This window comes from Musca vetustissima, unplaced genomic scaffold (genome assembly GCF_032173495.1).
Source record: "Musca vetustissima isolate MV318-11 ecotype Yass unplaced genomic scaffold, APGP_CSIRO_Mvet_v1 utg16377, whole genome shotgun sequence".
Classification (NCBI taxonomy): domain Eukaryota; kingdom Metazoa; phylum Arthropoda; class Insecta; order Diptera; family Muscidae; genus Musca; species Musca vetustissima.
Genome location: NW_026886869.1, coordinates 52,533 through 73,480, shown reverse-complemented (window position 1 = coordinate 73,480; position 20,948 = coordinate 52,533). Strand labels below are relative to the sequence as shown.

At 35.3% G+C, this 20,948-nt stretch overlaps 1 protein-coding gene across 1 annotated transcript in view; it reads left to right on the top strand.

Annotated features, from left to right (window-relative positions):
• Positions 1-3,034: 3,034 nt before the first annotated feature.
• The window catches only part of LOC133334352 (putative uncharacterized protein DDB_G0277255), a 31,888-nt gene continuing 13,974 nt past the window's right edge, over positions 3,035-20,948 (top strand). The window contains exon 1 of the mRNA XM_061542642.1: positions 3,035-4,138. Within this exon, the coding sequence (XP_061398626.1) occupies positions 3,035-4,138 (1,104 nt within the window). The remainder of the gene's footprint in view (positions 4,139-20,948) is intronic.

Genomic DNA, 20,948 nt, shown 5'->3' with positions numbered 1-20,948 from the left:
TTAAAAGGAACCATGGGTCTATCTCGATTCCTTTTGCATGTTACAAACATATGCACAAATATATAATACCCTGTACCACAGCGTGGTGAAGGGTATAAATATTTGAAAATATTGACTTATTAAGGTTGATCCAGATATTGTCAGATCTGTATAAAACAGGAAAATTTTTAAGGGCAGCCCTACTTGAAATTCGACCTCGAAATATTTACCAGAGACCTCATAAATTTTGGTTTGTTTTTCTGTCTTTGAAACCTATTATAGGTACCCGAATACACCCGATGCTTTTTATCGGATATTTCGATATCGAATACGCTCGTACCAAATTGAAAGTGCTCGATCGAAATTGAAATCACGAAAGGTCTCGCCATCTTTAAGATAGAGCATCGTTAACATTGGGCGTCAAATCATTCTACCAAACATTTACCATGGCTTAGGCCGCAGCATGTAAAGGTCTACCTCATGACGGAGGGTATAAAAAGTCCAGCTTGTCCGAATTTAAATGACGCTTTTACTTGTTTAGTATAGATTTTTGTGTTGTCATAGTTTTTATATAGCATTTCTATTCAATTTAACGTATTCTGCGGATAGAATGTAAATCTTCCTTATGAAAAATTCTATTGTGGTTCCTTGTTTTGATATATCCCTTTACATAATAGTCCCACACATTTTAAATTTTTTGAGGTACCTAGCAGTTTCCAACCGTACGAACTTCTCAAAGTATTTCTAATTTAACAAAATATAATTTTAGCGGACACAATTCCCTTCAACTGTAATATCCCCCAACTTTTTTATACCAGTATTCATCGGCAATAACATTTCTGTTCGCAGTTTTCGGAAGTAATTTCATCACTTCCAAAACTTTAATCCTTGATGTTTGACGGAAGCTCGACAACAGGCCATAAATATAATATTTAAGAAATATTCTCCAAATACACTTCCATGTATTCCATGTACTGACAACTATCTAATTTGAGCTCTCCCAAACCTAACTAGAGCATTTCGTGGCCCCACTTTCCAAACCAAGTTTTTGTTATTTAGCATTTCGAAGTCTCTAACATATAAAACGGCATATAAATTAGAGCTTTTTACCTGGTTAACCTACTTTATGAGGATTTATTTGACATATAAGCGAGGGAATTGACAATTGAATTGGGTTAACGACTTAAATGTAACCGTACTAGCTAGGTAAATAGTTTTACATAGCCTTCATTACAAAATTAAATATTTTAGAATTTCCATTTATATAAATATCTACATATAAGATACTAAAATCGATTGATAGCGTTCTTTTTGGCGTTTGGCTTGCCTATTTTGCCTACTTTATGAGGATTTATTTGACTATTTTGCAAAATACTTTACCACTTTCAAGTATATATGTATGTTTTTCCAAATATTCATAGTGTTTTCATTTTCAAATACACATTTTATTATTTTTTCACAGAATTTGTAAAAGTTGTCAGAAAAAAAACGAAAATAATGTTCAATTAAATATAATTGTATTAAAAATCAAATATACGATATTCTCAAAAACGTATAATGGCTTATTTTGCATTTCGTCTTCATTGTAACTTCGCCGTTCTCCTATTACCTTAACCTAATCCATTTGCAATAAAAACCTAATATTTGCCTTCTATATTTTTCTTGCAGATGCAGACCCATTCTTATTGTAAAACGTCAACTCAACATCTATGAGAGAGAACTTTGCGATAACAATGACATTGGCCAAGATTATGGTGCAAAGAGTTTTATTAAAAAGTGTAACCTAAGAACTGTTAAAGGCACCAACAGCAACAAAAGAAGTAAAAGACAACTGAAAAAAAATTGCAAAAATTGCAGTTGCATTAACATAAAATTACGCAAACGTTGCAAGCAATCAACAAAAGCTCAACTTCAAGGATAAAGAGAGCGAAAAAAGAAAACGCAACATTCACACAAAGGACGTATAACAAACAGAGGCAATGACAACAAGTGAAATCTAAACTGAAGCTAATCCTTTAAGAGTCACTTGGTGAATGCGAAATAAATGCAGCAAATGAAGGTGCAACTTGAGCGGTAGATACAGCCATAAAGTGCTGCCCCATTCTTCCTTTGGGAATGAAATTGTAGTCATTTGCTATTTATGAGAGCAATGCGATGCCACACAACAAAAGGGGGATAATGCACTAAGACCCCGGCATAAAAAGGCAGCGACATTTACCCAAACGCAAAGAAACACTTGGCGAATGTTGCATTCTGATTCTCGTGATCAAGAAAATTTAAAATTTTAATAGCCCAGCAGCAAGTGGTATTTGTATGAAATATTGAAAGGATTCAACTGTTTTCAAGTTGAATGGGGATGAATTAGCTGTGCATTGAAAATTTTGCGGATTTAAGTGGCAGCCGAACGACGACGACGGCAACATTTGGTATCGTTAAGCGCCACTGAGCCACTCCCACATTTGGCAAGTAAGTTGAAACAATAACCAGCTACCAGCCCAGGAGAACGTCTGGCATCATCATAAGCTATATTATACTGAACGGAAGTTGGGAATATATTTACATGCAATCTACGTTAACTGAATGCAAATGAAGGCATGACCAGAGTTGGCAGGAACCAAACGACGGCCATCAACCTAAACTGAAGAGAAACATACGCCAACGAAACGCTTCTACCACTGCCACACGCACACAGTGATAGTGTACAAACGAGCAACAGACGACAGCTGCCCCATGAATATTTGATAAGGCCAAGACCCAAAAACTGTGGAGGATAAAGGACAAAAGCAAGAAATAACCGCTCATACATACACATCCTTTTTTCTCGAAAAAAAAACCAGGACGAAGAAACATCCCAAGAAATGACAATAAGTTTACATGGCCTCCTACTCCGCAGCACAACATTTGCACAGATTTTAATGTAAAGTGGAGACAGCAAAGCAGGTAATCTATTCCAGAAGGAAGAATACAGATTAACTTTTAATCATCGTATCAAAGAGTGGAGTGGCAACAGTAAGGTGGAAACTCAGCCACCAACACTACCATTCTTAACAATACAATGACCGATTTAAGACGTTCGGTCGATACAACAACACGTTTCCATCATCATCAACAACAACAGCAGCAGCCGCAACAACATTCGACAGTCTCACATGACAGCTATCGTTCCAGTTGTAATTCCTCACCCGAACCCAAATCTTCCCTGGCACTATGCCAAAGCCTTAGTAATGGCAGCTATAGACATCCAGTATTGCAAAACCTTACAGATCATCCTCACATGAATAGCACGAGTGGTGGCAGTTCCTCGACCAGTACCACTGCCACAGCCACCACAATAGGACGCAGTTCCCAGTATATCAGTGAAAACGGCAATCATAATTCTTCCATGGGTGAGATCCAGTTTGATGAGAGGGAAATCTACTATGTGTCACCCTCGAAGCGGAAAAGTTCCCTGAGTGGCAGTCAAACACCGGTGCTGCGCAGTAGCCTGCGAGCCTGTGAACGTCTGCGGTCCTTTAGTCCCACATCGGCGGCCGCCATTGCTCCCTCTTACCCGCCTATTATGCCTTCAGCTGCCTATGGTGCCCGCCTAAGTGGCACGATGGGTCAGGATCTTAGTTTCGATAACTACGAAGCCTCATCCCATTACTCGGACACAGCGATGCAAGTCTTACGATCTGGCAGTTGCTCGGCCATGACCAGTATTTTGAATACCAACAATCTCATCAACCAATCAACGACAGGCGGAGGCGCAACAGCCTCTAGCAGCAATGATAGCTCCAGCAATCAACATTTACAACAGCGTTCCGCTCATCAAAATAATGTCACCTTTTCGAATCACATCAGCGAACAACGTCTTGTTACATCTCAAAATCGTGGTTCATTGCGTCGCAGCAAGGGTCGTAGTAATCAGTCCTTGTGCAGTTGTGATGCTGGTTCAGATGCTGAACTGAATCCGGATCCAACGCGCCCCCTTTATGAATATAGCTTGGAGCGACGCCGCAAGGTACACACATACACTTGTGAACAAAATGCCCAGATATTGTTGCGTTTAGAACGTGAACGTAATCGAAAGTTGTCCTTAAGTGGTGGTGGCGGTGGCGGCGGCAGCGGTAGTGTGAGCGGTGTCCTGGCCATTAGTAGCAGCAAAGATGATTTGGAGGTAAGTAAAATGGAATATTTGTTTTTGAGATTAATTTGAATGATGACGACACGGCTGAGAAAGTCACCCCCTCACATCATATTTTCTACGTTGAGAGTGGCTCATGTTTGGCTCTAATTACAGTTTGTGGTTTAAATATTAAATCGTTTACATAGACAAAATTTTCCAGTTATCATGAGACCCATGAGATTTAGGCAATTAATTTTGTTATTAAACAGAAAAGATGGTCAATTGAGATCTAAACTATTCTGAGTTATCAATAACGAACGATTAATTTTATTTCTTCGCCCATGTGCTGCATTTCGAGTTTGCTCGAATGTGAAACATTTTCCCAAATTTGGTGTGCTCCATTCCGAATTCCCAAAAAAATATTGGGAATATAATTCGAGCACATATAGCCTTGTGGATTGAAAACGAAATGAGATCGAACGTGTTTTTCTGAGCACGTACACGTTGAAGAAGAACGCTGAAGTAATATTTAATGTGTTTTTACAATATTTATTTAAAAAAATACAGTATTCACATTAGTTTTTATAGTAAAATTAAAGAGAATAAAAAAGGGCTCCTTTTATCAAAAACAGCGCGTAACATTTTTGAGATCAATCTGGCAACTCAACCAGAATCTATAAAAAAACTACTTTTAAGATTTCCAATAGTCCTTTTAATAATGTTTCTTTACTATATCGATGTTGACAAGATCCATGCTCCACTTGTTTATGGGCGTCATCAAAAATGTTTCTAAAGCGTAACCACTGTCCCCTAGAAGCCAACTATTTTGCATACCATTTCCTTTTTTGTTAATGCTGCCTAGCTGCACTCATATGCCAAATAAAAGCATCATGGCTGGATCCTGGTCTGCAGCTGTCCACAGCTTGCACACACTTTGTCTTCCAGGACTTTCATTACCCTCCACAATATTTTACACATTGTTGTGCGATCAACAATTATATTTAAATCATTTGCCACTTCCCTCTGCAACCCACCAACAGCCAGAAATCTTAAGGTAGCTGCTAAGCGCAGGCTTTCGGGAATGGTACCCTTGTGTATGAAAGGACCAACTTCTCTCAAAATATCCATAAATGCTTTTTTTAACACGTTCCAGTATCATTAGACTTTTTCTGGTAGAAACCAGGGCTCTCGGAACATGTCACATGGGCGATTATTATTATTTTTTTTTTTTTTTGTTGATTATAACTGGTAATTTTACCGATTTATAATTATACCCTTCAGCGCACTGTGGTAGAGGTTATTATATCATTGTTGCTATATTTATATCATGCAAAACGAAAACGAGATTGACCCATAGTTTCGTTTTGAGAATATGCATATAATCACTTTCTGAGTCGGCTTATGTGTCAATCAGTCCATCCTTCTGTTGATGTTTAATTGTAAAAAAGTACAGGTTGAAATTTGGTACAGCCCATTTATTTGGCCCAAGGACGAATCCTATTGGTGAAAATCGGTTCAGATTTAGATATAGCTCACATATGTATTTTCGACAGATTTTAGGTAAATGGTGCACCAAACTCCCAAGGTTTGTCCAATTCATTGGAAATTTTGAAAATCGAATTGAATTGAGAATGGCATATTTTGTGGAAATCGTTTTAGATTTAGATATAGCTACCATATATATATTTACGTCCGTTATTTATTGGTTTTCGTTGTTGGTATTTATGATTTTTTTTTTGTACAAAACATAATATTGAAGTGGATTTTACATAACTTAAAAAAATAATAATAAATGAAATAAACCTCAATGTCAACCTGATGTTTTATGTAGTCCAGTCATAAAATTTGAACCTAGAAATTATTTGCATAATTTTCTTGAAATCTATGATCCATTGAATGTTTGAATTGTTACATATAAGTGTACAAATAATTATTAATCGACTCAGATTCTATATTGTCACTATGTTTTTAAAACTCAATAAAACACGTCTCTAATAGGTAAATGCCTATTATTTAAATGACAAATACCTATTGCCAAGGATGTGTTTTATTTCTTTCAAAACACGAAACATTTAACAAAACTTGTTCCCTAAAAGTAAACTTCTAGCATGATATGTGAGTGAACGAATGGTAGCTATGAATCTCCCTCTCTATATGTTTACATTATTGTTCCATTCCATCATCATACGTGGTGTTACACGTTTCCTTTTTCCACTTGCCTATTTCTTCTGTGTTTTGTGTGTAATTACAAAAACACTCTCATACAGGATAAAACTTCGTTCACTTACGGCCTGCCACATGTTTCACTCGACGAATATGCCACGTAAATCGCGTGAGACACACATAAAATCCATAAATAGAGCCATTTGTGGCCGTGTTGTTTTCATACCTTTGCCACATCTCAACTAGATGCCGGGGTAACCTCGTAGCCACACTGAAATCCAAGCGTCACAATACAACGGAAAAGGTGTTCACTTTACGAAAAATACATCAGGCATCGGGGTGTAGCACCTATTTCAACTTCTAATTGCGTTTTTGGAATACGCAGCAAAAATGTTATGTGACCTTCTGTTGTACACACGCTCACAAAAACACACTAACTGGCAGATTCCAGAGTGAATCTGCGTAGTTGCTTTTGCTATTTACGATTGCTGTTGCACGTATTGTCGCTGTTGTCGTTCTTGTCGTCCTCTATGTCGTTGTAGAAGTAACAAAGTAAGTGGTAGATAACTTAGAACTGCTGGCTGTAATTACCAAACGAACAAATTGTGTGGGTGGGTGGTTGTGTGTTTTCACTTTGCACGAAAATCCCCAAATGACTGGTGGTGATGTGAAACAGTGGTCGTTTTGGAGTGAGGATGCAAAAATAAAAAGAGAACACCAACAACCCAAAAAAAGTGTTTAATAAACATAAATATGTTGATGCTTATTTAATACGATCTGATTCCATTTTCATATTGTATTCAAGTCATTCGGGAGACATATACATTCGCCAAATTAGCATTACCGTTAATATTTGTTGTTGTTTTTCATTTTTTGCTTCTTGCCACAATATGCTGCCATTTGAACAACAATGTGGCATATTGTTCTAATTGCTAAATATTAATAGACTTGGGTGCCGTGAACGGGATCCAAAAAATTGGAACATGCCACAAAGCGAATATATGTTAAGTGCCTAAGCGTGTAGTTCAATAAAGAAGTAGAGTCTGGAAATTAAACGGAAAATGCATTTAAATTCCAATGATGTGGTAAAAAATCTCAGGTTCATGTACACACAGATGTCCTTTGAATATAATTCGATTTCTGAGAATATATCCAAAATGCTTTGGTGGTGGTTGTGACTTTATAGTTTATATTTACGTGTTTTAAAAGGTTTGCCGTCAAGGGGTTAAATATGATATTTCTGGACTTTATCATTGTAGAGTATGAGGTTTTTTCTCCAAAGATTCAATTATAATAGATTTTTGCGAGTTAGCGGAGGAAGTTTTAGAGTGGTCCTGGGAGCATCATCCTGTTTGTAACAGTCAAAAGGTAACGAGATAGACCCATTCTTACTTTTGAGAATATACATACAATCACTTTTTGCGTATTTATACGTCCGTTTGTTGATGTTAAATTGTAAACAAAGTGCAGTTCGCATTTGTCATCCGAATGAGATCAAATTTGGCACAGCTCATTTATTTAGCCCAAGGACGAACTCTGTTGTAATTGAAAAAAAATCGGTTCAGATTTAGATATAGCTCCCATATATATTTTCGTCCGATTTAATGTCAATTGTGCAGCAAGGTCTCTATACAACATTCGATTTACACGAAATCTGGCATAGCGCACTAAATTAAATATAGAATGATGTGTGTTAAGTTTCGAGAAAAGCGGTTCAGATTTAGATATAGCTCCCATATATATTTTCGTCCGATTTAATGTAAATGATGTACCAAAGTCCCCATATATATTTCGATTTGCACGAAATTTGGCATGGAGTCAGAATTAAGTCTAGAATAAAAGGTATTATGTTTCGAGAAAATCGGTTCAGATTTAGATATAGCCCCCATAAAAGTTAAAAGGTGCACCAAACTCCTAATGTTTTTCCAATTGACATGAAATTTTGCACAACGTATCAAATTGAGACATATCTTCCTTATATATTTCGAACGGGTGTTTGATTGGAGTTAAATTTTTAACAGTGCGGCACGCTGAATAGCGTGTATCAAGTTTGCTATAAATCGATTTCCATATATTTGTCCCGTTGTAAGCAAACGACTCTAAATCTGTCCGAATGAAATATAATTTAGCATACGTTCCAGAAAGGCATGTGTATGTTCCTCCGAAGAAAGATAGACAGTGAAATTGTTGGGATACATATGAACAATATACCCAAAGTCGTGAAGGATATCATATAGTCCGCCAAGTCCGACTTTACTACTCTCCTTACTGGTTTTATGTCCTAGTTGATTTAAAATTTCAGCTGAAGTTAATGATTTTAAGGAAGTCATGAATGTCTTCATAGAGCTTCCACTTTAAAAAACTCAGACATTGAAAAATGCGAATTTTTATGTTCGAGCTGATTTTGTTTATTTTGGTTCTAAAGTTCCGTATGTGGTTGGTGGGTGTGGACACATTGACAAAAATTTCCGTAGCGATTTTCAAAGGATGTATGTGTATATGTAGTATTATGAAACAAGGAATACTCCTTTTCAGCAATTGTAAATTATTTATCTCCAGCATTTGCCAGTGAAATTCTACTTACATGTTTCCATTCATCTCTCTATAAGCAGTTCTTTTTCGAAAGACTCCAATTGATCAACCTTCCATTAATGACAACTTCTACATTCTAACTACGATTCCTACCAATTTCCTTCTAAATCAGTATTCACTAATACACATACCTCTCAAGAAAAAAAGAAAAACTTTGAACACAAAAAAGGAAACAAGAATATTTTGCAGCCATACAAAAGCAGATTGTTTGGCTAGCAGATTTTTTCCCCATTTTCTTTTGTATTGTAATTTAGGATTGTGTACGGCACAACCTTTGTAAAAGTTTTACCGTCCAGTACCTGACATGAATTCTAAAAGCCTCTTACAATCCCTACTAACCAACAAAAAATCCCGTTTTCTTAATGGCTAAAAAGGTTGCCCAACAACAAGAACAACAATAGCCACATCACGCGTTAATCGTCTTTAGGATTTCATTTCAAAAACCATTTGCCACCATCATCAAAAAAAGTGGGATGTTCGTTTCCAAATGAAGGATTATTTGCATTCACAATTGTCATAAATTCACACCACATGGCCTTAATGAAAATGGTCAACAAGGAAAAATATTAAAAATAAAATTGTTGACTTAATTAATATTCAGAAAATTCTTACCCCAGACCTAAATGGTTTAAGTATTTTAAAGATTTTATGGGGAGGATAAAATGAAAATCATGATGATAAATCGATTATGGGATGAGATTTTGTTTGGGTTTTCAGCAAGCAAAACAAATAAAATTGTTAATAATGGATTTAAGGAATTATCATTAAATTGACAATAATGCGAGATACCCTTTATTTTCTAAAGAGAAGACACTTTATCCTTACTAGAAGTGTCGTACTTAAGGATGAGGGATTCCTTTGTATTTTGACTAAAGGTTATAGTAAGTAGTATCATTCCCTGGTTAATTTGAGTATATTTTCCATTATTCAGAAAATTTCTACTATTTTTCTACTATATATAGGTCATACTTAAATAAGTTTTAAGGGCCCCATACACTATAAATCATGCCGTCATGCCGATGAACCCCTTTTTGTATATGTGAAATTGACTAGTGTATGGCAAACTCTTCAATCAATATTCCAAAAAAATCGATTTTTGTCCCAAAAATTGCATTTTGAGTCGTAAATTAAGTTGTTTTTTATTCCGTCACAATTTTATTATTGTTGTACACAAAATTATTTACTGACAACATTCAAAATGAATATTATTCACCAGATTGATAGGGGTTCATTTTCAAAATCAAAACTATTTTGATTTTCTTCATGCATTGTGTGTGTCACACATACATAAATAAACTTTCAAAAAATAACATATACTATGATAAATGCTGTAAGGCATGATGTATAGTGTATGGGGCCCTTTATATCCGAATATTGTTCATCATGCGAATCATATAAACGCAAATATTCGTTTATGTTTCAATTAATTATATGACGGTACTTATAAAGACGAAAGCAATTTAACCAACATAAAATGTTTGCATTGTTATATTCGACGTGATATTGTTATAAAATATGTCCTGCATGCCTGCATGTGTGTGTGTGTTTGTACATAAATCATGCATACGTACATACACACACACACACTCGCCCTGCGTATATTAAAATTCAAACAAAAAGTGGATGTACACGAGGTAATTTTGTGTTACTGTTTTTGCTGTGCGAACATCCCAAAGAACTTGGATGACATTGTTGAGAATGTTTACACAATAAAGTGACACTGCCAATGAAATTACAGCCAGAATGCAAAACTGAGTGATATTAATTGAGATAAATTGAGGTTAATTGGTACAGATTATACAATGTCGGGTAAATCTACATAAACAATAACTATGGAGCAGTGTAATAAGTTTGGCAAAGACATGGGTCTTGAAAAATATTACTGAGTAATTGAAGCCTAGAAACCTAGAATGTTTACCGGGGAACGCAAATTAGAAATACTTTTTCTTAGTAGAACAAATTTCAATACAAAATACCGATAGGTAAAATATCCGAAATAAGGTATTGACGAAATAGTATCTACTAAAAATCTTCGAAATTATTTTCTTGAAAGATTCGCTCCCCCTAACATAACTGAACCAATAAATGCACACACGCAAAACTCTCAAATCCACTTAATTTAAGATACTGCTTTTACTGTTGGCAAAACTTTATTATGAGGCTTGTCAGGCAGTGGAAAAATCTCGTCTCGTCGTTATCTTTATTGCGACCAATGTGTCAGAGTGCCACCACGTTTATCTCACAACAACCTAACTTTTGTATGCACTCAAATAGTTGGCAATGTTTGCATGGATAAATTATTGTTTTGTGGGTGAGTTGGTCGGTCGCTCCTTCGTTCGTTTAATGCGTAGTGAATAAACGCGAAAAGAATAACACACGAAACACCAAGGATGAGAAGGTGAAATCATGCCAAACGATGAATGACACAATAAACAAAAACAGTGCCATAATAAATTCTCTTGAATGGCTCAACATTCCAGCCATGAAATATGATGATCGAGAGCATGAGCTCAAATATTTACAAATACCATGACAGAAACATAGGAAGACAGACAGTCAAGTAGAAAAACAAAAACTATGGAGATTAATTGACAGATATGTCATGTGACACTAAGACTTACGAATTGTGACAAAATAGCTTAGTCCTACACATACATACATCCATCCATCTACACTTGCCAATAATGATTTGCTAGTGACTAGGTTGTTGTTGCTGCTGCTGTTATTTTTGTTTTAAGGATATTAGATAGAGCAACACTGCCGTCATTATAATGACCATATATATGTAGGTTTGCCTGAATAACAAAGTTCAACAGGATATATTTATTTCCTAAGATAGGTTTAGCCCAAGGTGTCCTTCAAATGGTAAAAACAACGAAAACAAAAATTTGTATAGAAATTGGAGCATCCATAGCAGTTCCAAATTTTGGAAGTTCGATTAGTTGCTTGCCTATAAAAGAAGTAGAAGTTTTCAATAAAATTTGAATGAAGGTTTGCTATATACAAATCAACGAGACGAATGATAACATTGTTAAAGTAAGCCGGGCCAAACTACTTATATTGGGTATTCAAAATACCTAAAATCGGTCTGGATCTTATATTGAGCCTATGCCAATACATAAATCATGATTTATTGTCATCATCTTTGAAAAATATATCAAAGAACAGACCCTTTGTTAAATTATACCCACATCTTTTGGTAAGCCTAGAACCATCAAAATAACTATGATAGGTAGGTTACGTTATGTTGAAAGAAGTGCGGCTACCATCCTGTGGTTCATTGTGATCGATATTAAGTTCGGCTCGGCTGAACTTTTTATACCCCCTAAAAAGAGGATAACATTCAAAATATGTAAAATTAATGGGGGATCCTAGGAGAAAATTTAAGTTCTGATAGAACCTGAATATACCGAAAAAAGGTGAGAAAAAGATGATTTACCGTTAGTTGCGTCTATAATAAAACAGGGATCGATATGAGAACCCAATAAGAAATTATGGCAAATTCGGTTGAAAAACTTGTCTTGTCCAAAACACCCAAAATGACGAATCTTGGGGGGTACCGTTATATAAGGGCTATTATTCTAATTAATATTAGTCATGTTTAGTAGGGAAATGTGCTATGCAATGAGAACCTAAAATACCAAATTACAGCCAATTCGTATATCGTCTATTCTATCTAAAGGATATTGAACATATGAGCATCTCTTGTATGTACCCAAGGTGGTGAAGGGTATCATATAGTCTCGTCCCGTCCGACTTTTGAACTTTCCTTACTGGTTTTATTCTAAGGTTTTGATTAAAAAAATAAATTCTCTCTGATCGCATTATACAAAAATAAGTTATTTATTTTATCAATGCAAACACCATATCCTCAACCTTTTACATATTTCCACCAAGACAATTTTTGAATCCGCTACTTTGCTTAAGTAAACAAAAAACACATGAGTATACTCTATTTCTTCTTTGGCGTTTTTGATCTCTTAAATGTGACCCTTTTTAGCAGTATTACACATACGGGCGAACAAAAATCCTATCGCATATCTTTAAAGGAGCTGTATGCATACACGAGCACTGCTATGTGTGCTTGTCCTCCACACTACCATTAGACAGACCAAAATACCCGTCACGACGCATCAATGACAAAAGAAAGACATTTGACATTGGATTGGATGTTGATGGACAGAAGTAAAAAATCGTTCATACATACATTTATGTATGTATGATGTTTTGTGTGTGTGTGTGTGGAATGTTTGTTCTTTAGCAAGTTAAGCAATAAATCATGTTAGCCACATTTGTCCATTGTTTGTCAGTAGAAACGACAGCTATGCAGAAAGTGAAAAGGAAAAACCGCAAACACTTGTCTTGCTTCAGCAATGCAGAGAAGCTAAGTCAGTAAATGTGTTTTTACAGAAATTATGATTTAAGAATTTTTAGCATTTGTATACTATTGGCTAAGGAGCTAAGGGAAAAATATTTTACTAAGAATATTAAAGGATAATAATTTTCACACAGTCTCCATTCAGGGTTTCGCTTGAATAAACCTATAATTATCTACCAATGGAATATTTGTTTATTATATGTACCTAATCACTCAATACTTCGAATATCAAATAGGTTAACTCTTCAATCGAATCATGCAGAATGGGATATAACACTAGAAATTTTTATGGCAATTATTTCCTCATAACCTGAAATTTATTCCAAAATTATATGTATGTATAGATATACGATTTTCTGAAAAATGATCGAGTAGAAGTGATAAATAACTTAGTCCAAAAACGTATAACCGAAAATTTTGTTGACATCAAAAAATTTAAGCATCTGTTAGAATAACTATGAACACATGGTACCGTGGACCAATTACTTTTTCGTAGATCGGCCATAAAAACGTCGTTATTCAATCCCCTGAAATGCAACCTTAACTCATTAACCATATGTAAAATTCGTATTTGTGCGCCAATGATAAACCTAAAAACTCATTAATAATTGCGCTATGTTATTGTTGTAATTAACAAGATATGTGAACAAAAAATCAGCGTAAAATTCTATGACGATCTAAGCACGTTCGTCTGTCTGTTGTAATCACTCTAGCCTCTAAACAAATTGAAATAGATAGCAAAACGTTTGCATTGAGTTGTCTTTTGTCATCAGGCTGGTCAAGTCCGAAGATGGGCTATATCGGTTTACGTTTACACATATAAGGATACCACTCCCCCTCCCACAATTTTCGCTGAAATTTTGTACATTGGGTTCATAGGTATCAAATTTCTCCACTAAAAATTTCAAATATAGGTTCATTTTTTCTAGTACCCCCGATTTCCAGTATTTTTGTGGTTTTGGGCGTATTTTTCGATCGAATTCGCTGTAATTTAGTACATTGAGGTTTTATTGAGTAGTAAATCTCTCCACTTAATATTATAAATATTCCGAACTTTGGGGTTCTTGAGCGCATTTTCAACCGAAATTGCTGTTATTTGGAATTTCCCTCCCAAAAAATTGTCGATTTACCCATCTGTTTTAATCATTCTCTCTTAGGAGGATGTCGATATAAAAAAACTAGAACGTTAGGTTCGGGAATGAACTATATCGACCCTCATTTAGGTATGTGGGCTATACCTACCGACTTTCGTTATTTTTAATAATTACAGTGAAGGAAGGTACTGTGATGCAAAAATTGTAGGTTCGAAATTCAGCTATATCGGTCCTCAATTAGGCATATCATCTCTCATAATAATAACTGTAAATGTTCGGTAATCCCTACGCGATGCAAGCAATGACGTAAGCAATTTTTTTCAGCATTGACAATTTTCATACTGAACGAGCAGATTCGTAATTCCTACATGTTGTGATCTATATTGGTATAGCCTCTTATAGCTTTCCCGGTAAATTGAGGATTTTATAAACATGATCCACAATGCGTTATCAATATCGGTCCACGTTTTGGGGTTTTTAGATTTCAGAAAAACTCCCCATTAAAAATTGCTAAAATTTGTAGTTGTCGGTAGAGGTCCAAATGTTGGTATGTTCCCTGTATTTTTATTTCATATAACTATCTGTATACCCAGAGTGGAGGATAGCCGAACACTTTCACTTTTCTGAGTTGAGTTCAGATGATTTTGATGGAATTCCGGATCATTTTCGTATGTTGCTGCAGCACTATTCTTTGCGTTGATGCAGCAATATTCTTACTTGTTCGTGAGCGAAGTACTCTTGTTTTATTCTTCACCTAACGAATTTGTCCTAACTGTTTGATTTTTTTAACCAATCTCTTTAGTGTAACCATTCTTTTTAGTGAATGTTGACACATTCGGGTCCATAGTTTCTATTGAAAACATGCATATAAACACTTTCTGAATCGGATTCTGAATCTCCGTCATTTATTATTGTAAACAACACAGAGATCATATTTATGATCCGAACGAGATAATATTTTGCACATAACATTAATTTGAGCCCACTTTGAAACTGGTGTACATCGGTTCAGATTTACAATAGTACCCGAAGGTGTCAATGTTTGGCCGGTTAATACGAAGCCACATATCACAGCCAATAACTTATATTCAATTTTCTAAATCCTCCCCAACATAATATCAAACTTCGAGTGTTATAAGATTTAAAAATTAAATTTTCTCAAAGAATACAATAAAAATTTGCTTCGCTTTTGCTCCGAAAGATTTTTCTTATCGCGCATTTTTATTTGGAAATTTTCCATTAGTTATTACGAAATTGCTTTAAAACGATATCTCTCAAATTCAACCCTCAAAAATGTACACTAAAATATCGAATGGTAACGAAACAAAAAAAGAAATATTGTCAATGTCCCCTTGGTGTCGCCAAACTTTGTTATAACTTTATTTGTTTTGTAGCCACAGGGAATGTTGACCACACATGGCGGTCTGTCTGGGTCAGTGTACCAATCAAATTCGAACTTTGCCACATTGAAAACTCAAGGTGAATTTCTGTGTAGGATTGTTTATTGAAAAAAAGCTTTTTATTAAGTTCTTAGGAAATTGTTTTACTTTACTTTCAACTGTGACAGATATTTGAGAATGTCATATTGATCTAATAAAATAAATAAAAAAGAGAAATTAACATTTTGTAAAATGTTTCAAAACATCAAATATATTTATTTGAAGAATTTTAAATAAACATATTAAAGTAAATTTAATGGTTCATAATATGACTCTGTTTTCCTCCTCACCTTGGATATTTTATTGTATAAAACCATACAAGTTACCCCTAATATGGGAAGGGGTTTGACCTCCTTGAACAGGCAATGAATTTATTGTTTTTGATTCCCCTTTTAATATTTATAAAACTCTTATGATAATACCCTCACTTTTCTTTAATTTATCCAAAAAAATTCTCACAAGAGGCTCATGTTTAAATTAATTGTACAATAATGGCAGTTTATTCGCTCTCTTATATGATTTTCAATGGTAATCTTTAATACAAATTAACCTTGTCCCTATTAAAGCAAGAAGAAGCAGAAGAGAGCGAGAGAGAGAGAGAGAGAAAATAAAATCATGAATAACCTTGACACCAAAATAAAAGACACAATAGGCTTTTTATTAAACAAACCCTCCCCTCGGAACATTTGAAGACTTTGCTGTGAATTGATTTTAACAACCGGTACTCTAAGTAGCTTTCTCTCACTCGCTGTGAAGTATCTGCAACTGTGTTTGTTGTCGGTGTCGTCCTCGACGTTGTTGTTGTTGTTATTTACATTACAATTGCATTGTATTTGGACACAATATCCTTGTGTTAGGCCTCCATTCACTGGTAACACCGTAAGTTAGGGGAACACAGAATGATGTCAGCTTAGCGCACAAAAGAAAATGAGCAATAAAAACGAGATAGTCAAATCAAGAAGGGCAGATGTACAAACACCACGTATGCTAGGGAGTGAGTCTTTGTCACCTTTAAAAAGATCATTTTAGTTGCAAAATTGTAATTTAATTTTATTTCTACTCTTTTTTGAAAAGACTAGCCCCTCGTCTAGGCAGAGAACCGGGGATTGGCTTGAGCAGGGCGAATACTTATCGCGTTGCAAACGTAACAGCAAAGAAACACTTCTACATGAACTCGAATGCACATTTTAAGGACACTTGTGTGCCAACAAGATTCTGAAATCGCAGCCACAACAGCAATTGCAACAACCGCAACAAGGAAAAATAAATGTTTCAAGTGTGTGTACTTGTGTTAGACCTCGTTTTCATCAACAATTAAAGACATTTTCTGTTGTTGTTATTACTGTTATTCTGTCGTTTACCTCCATTCAGCAAAAATTTCCAGACTTGACGGGATATTAGGTGGGTGTGGAAATGTATAATTTTTAGTGTAATGTGGATCCTTTGTTTGTTCGAAAGCTATAAATTATGGGGGAATATCGCTAAAGCAGTAAAGAAACTGATGATTATCAGTGGCGAGATTCGAAACTATTGTCTTTCCTGTCTTAATTGTGAACTTGAGGTTCACTCTATTATTACTTTTTTGGTAGTGAACCCTATTGAAATTAGAGAAAATTGATTCAGATTTAGATATAGCTTAGATATATCGTCATAATATATGCAAACGGACGTAACTACAGAAAAATTCAAAATTGACTTTTTGTTTGATTATTCTAATCAAATGTCTAATCAAACTACATGTTCACACAAAATTTTAGACATCTAACGCCAATAAACAGCGATCTAATTAATGAAGTTCAAACGGTCGTAACTACAATAGTATGTTTTTATACCCTTCACCACACAGTGGTACAGGGTATTATGTCTTTTTGCATATGTTTGTAACAGGCAGAAGGAAACGAGATAGACACATGGTTCCTTTTGAGAATATGCATAGAATCAGTTTTTAAGACGATCTATACATGTCCGTCCGTCTGTCTGTCCATGTTAAATTGTGAAAAAGTACAGGGCGCATTTATGATCCAAATTGGATGAAATTTGGCACAGCTCATTTGTTTGGCCCAAGGACGAACCCTATTGAAATTGGGAAAATTCGGTTCAGATTTAGATATAGCTTCCATATATATTTTCTTCCGATTTAATGTATATGGTGTACCAAAGTCCCTATATATCTTTAGATTTGCACGAAATTTGTCACAGCGTACTGAATTAGGTCTAGAATGATGTATGTTATGTTTCATGAAAATCGGTCCAGATTTATATATAGCTCCCATATATATTTTCGTCCGATTTTAGGTAAATGGTACACCGAAGTCCCTTTATATCTTTCGATTTGCACGAAATTTGGCACAGCGTACTGAATTAGGTCTAGAATGATGTATGTTAAGTTTCATGAAAATCGGTCCAGATTTATATATAGCTCCCATATATATTTTCGTCCGATTTTAGGTAAATGGTGTACCAAAGTCCCGAAAAACTTTCGATTTGCACGAAATATGGCACAGCGTACCAAATTATGTCTAGAATGATGTGTGTTAAGTTTCGTGAAAATCGGTCCAAATTTAGATATAGCTCCCACAAACTTAGCACAAATCACTCTAGACTCAATTCAGTACTCTATGCAAAATTTCGTGCAAATCGAAAGAAATTAATGCACCATTTACACAAAATCGGACGAAAATATATGCGGAAGCTATGTCTAAATCTGAACCGATTTTCACGAAACTTAACACAAATCACTCTACGCTATGCAAAATTTATTGCAAATTGAAAAAAAGAGTCTTTAATGCAACATTTACACAATATCAGACGAAAATATGTGTGGGAGCTATGTCTAAATCTGAACCGATTTCAACAAAACTTAACACACGTCACTCCGGACTCAATTTGGTACGCTGTACAAATTTTAGTCCCAATCGGATAATTATTAGTCACTTTGTTGTACTACAATTGTGTTGAAGTTGCGTCCTATTGTTTCTGAATATATAATGTCAAAAGGACGTAACTGACATAAAACATTTTAAAAAAATATAATTTTTTCCAAAAAATAAATACGGCTCTATAGTGCGGTTAAAGTTTGAAAAAACTTCCAGCTGTTATCCATTTTTATAGACTTTATAACGTTTTTTGCTTCTCCTGCAAAATTAGAAAAAGTGTTGTTACATCCGTTTGCATTTATGATGACGATATATTCGTCCGATTTTATCAATATGGTGCAACAAACTCCAGTATTTGTCCGATTGAGACAACATTTTGCACAGGGTACTGAATTAGGCCCACTTTGATGTCAATGAAGTTTTGTTGAAATTGGTATATATTTTGATGTAGCTTACATATATAGTTTCGTCCGATTTTAAGTAAATGGTGCACTAAACCCCCATGTTTTGTCTGATTAAGGCAAGTCTTTCCACATCGTACTAAATTAAGTACAGTTTGATGTTTGCGGAATTTGGTTGAAATCGGTTTAAATTTAGATATTGATACCATATATAGTTTCCAATGCACATCTATGAAAAAAACGTGCTAAAATCTCTAAAATGCCAAAAAGTCCATTTATATGAGGCCTAACCCGAAATTAAAGTCAATATTAATAGTTTTTGGTACGAACATTTCACACACAATTTGGTTGAAAAACGCGAACAAAACCCCGAAAATATCGTAATTTAGGGAGTACCGTTGTGTGAGGGCTACCCTCAACAGTGCACCCAAATTGGTCATTTTTTGTAGGAAAATTTGCTATACAATAATAACCTAAAATACCAAATGGAATCCAATTTGCGGTCGCGTCCCCAGGTGGGGGACAACCAGTGTTTGCTATAGGTAATGGTATAGTTTGATCATCCACCTTCAGGGCTTCTGTCCCCGCGGACCAAAAATAACTATCGGGGTGTTCCTCTAAAACAAAACAAGTGAAAAGGCGTTAAGATATATAGGGGCGTTGGTGTACCATTTACATAAAATCGAACGAAACTGTATATGAGAGCTATATCTAAATCTGAACCGATTTTCACTAAACTTGGCAGACATCATTTTAGGCTTAATTCAGTATGTTATGCCAAATTTCGTGGAAATCGAAAGATATACAGGGGCGTTGGTGCATCATTTACATAAAATCGGACGAACATATATATGGGAGCTATATCCAAATCTGAACCGATTTTCAGGAAACTACACACATCATTCTAGACTCAATTAATTATATATATAGAGACTTTGGTTCACCATTTACCTTAAATCGGACGAAAATATATATGGGAGCTATATCCAAATCTGAACCGATTTTCAGGAAACTTTGCACACATCATTCTAGACCCAATTAATTACGCTATACCAAATTTCGTGCAAATCGAAAGATATATAGGCACCGTTTATATTAAATCGGACGAAAATATAGGGTTCGTCCTTGGGCCAAATAAGTGACCTATGCCAAATTTTATCCAATTCGGATAATAAATGCGATCTGTACTTTTTTACAATTTAACATCGACAGACAGACGGACGGACGGACATGCATAAATCGACTGAAAAAGTGATTTTATGCATATTCTCAAAAGGAACCATGTGTCTATCTCGTTTCCGTTTGCCTGTTACAAACATATGAACAAAGACATAATACCATGTAGCACTGTGTGGTGAAGGGTATGGAAAGGGGGTTATATGGGGACTACCCCAAAAAGGGGGCGAATATTAAAATTTTTTGGTATGGAATCCTATCCGAAAAAATGGACCTATATTTATAATTTTTTGTGGAGGTATTTGCTACGCAATAAGAACTCAAAGAACCAAATTTCAGCGAATTCGGTTGAAAACTCGTTCAAGAACCCTAAAATAGCGAAAATTGGGGCTACCCTTCTATGGGGGCTACCCGAAAAAATGGACCTATATTTATATTTTTTTGTGGAGAGATTTGATACCCAATAAGAACTCAAAGTACTAAATTGCAGCCAACTCAGTGAAAAAATGCGGTCAAAACCCCCCAAAACTGAAAATTGGGAGGTACCTTATATGGGGGCTACCAGAAAAAGTGGACCTAAAGTTATAATTTTTAGTTGAGAAATTTGGTATCCAAAAAGAGCCCATTTTACCAAATTTCAGCGAATTTGGTTGAAAAACACGCTCAAGAGCCCCAAAATCTTCGAACTTGACCTGCCTGCAGACAAAAGACGACTCTATGCAAAATTTTGGCGTACTATCTC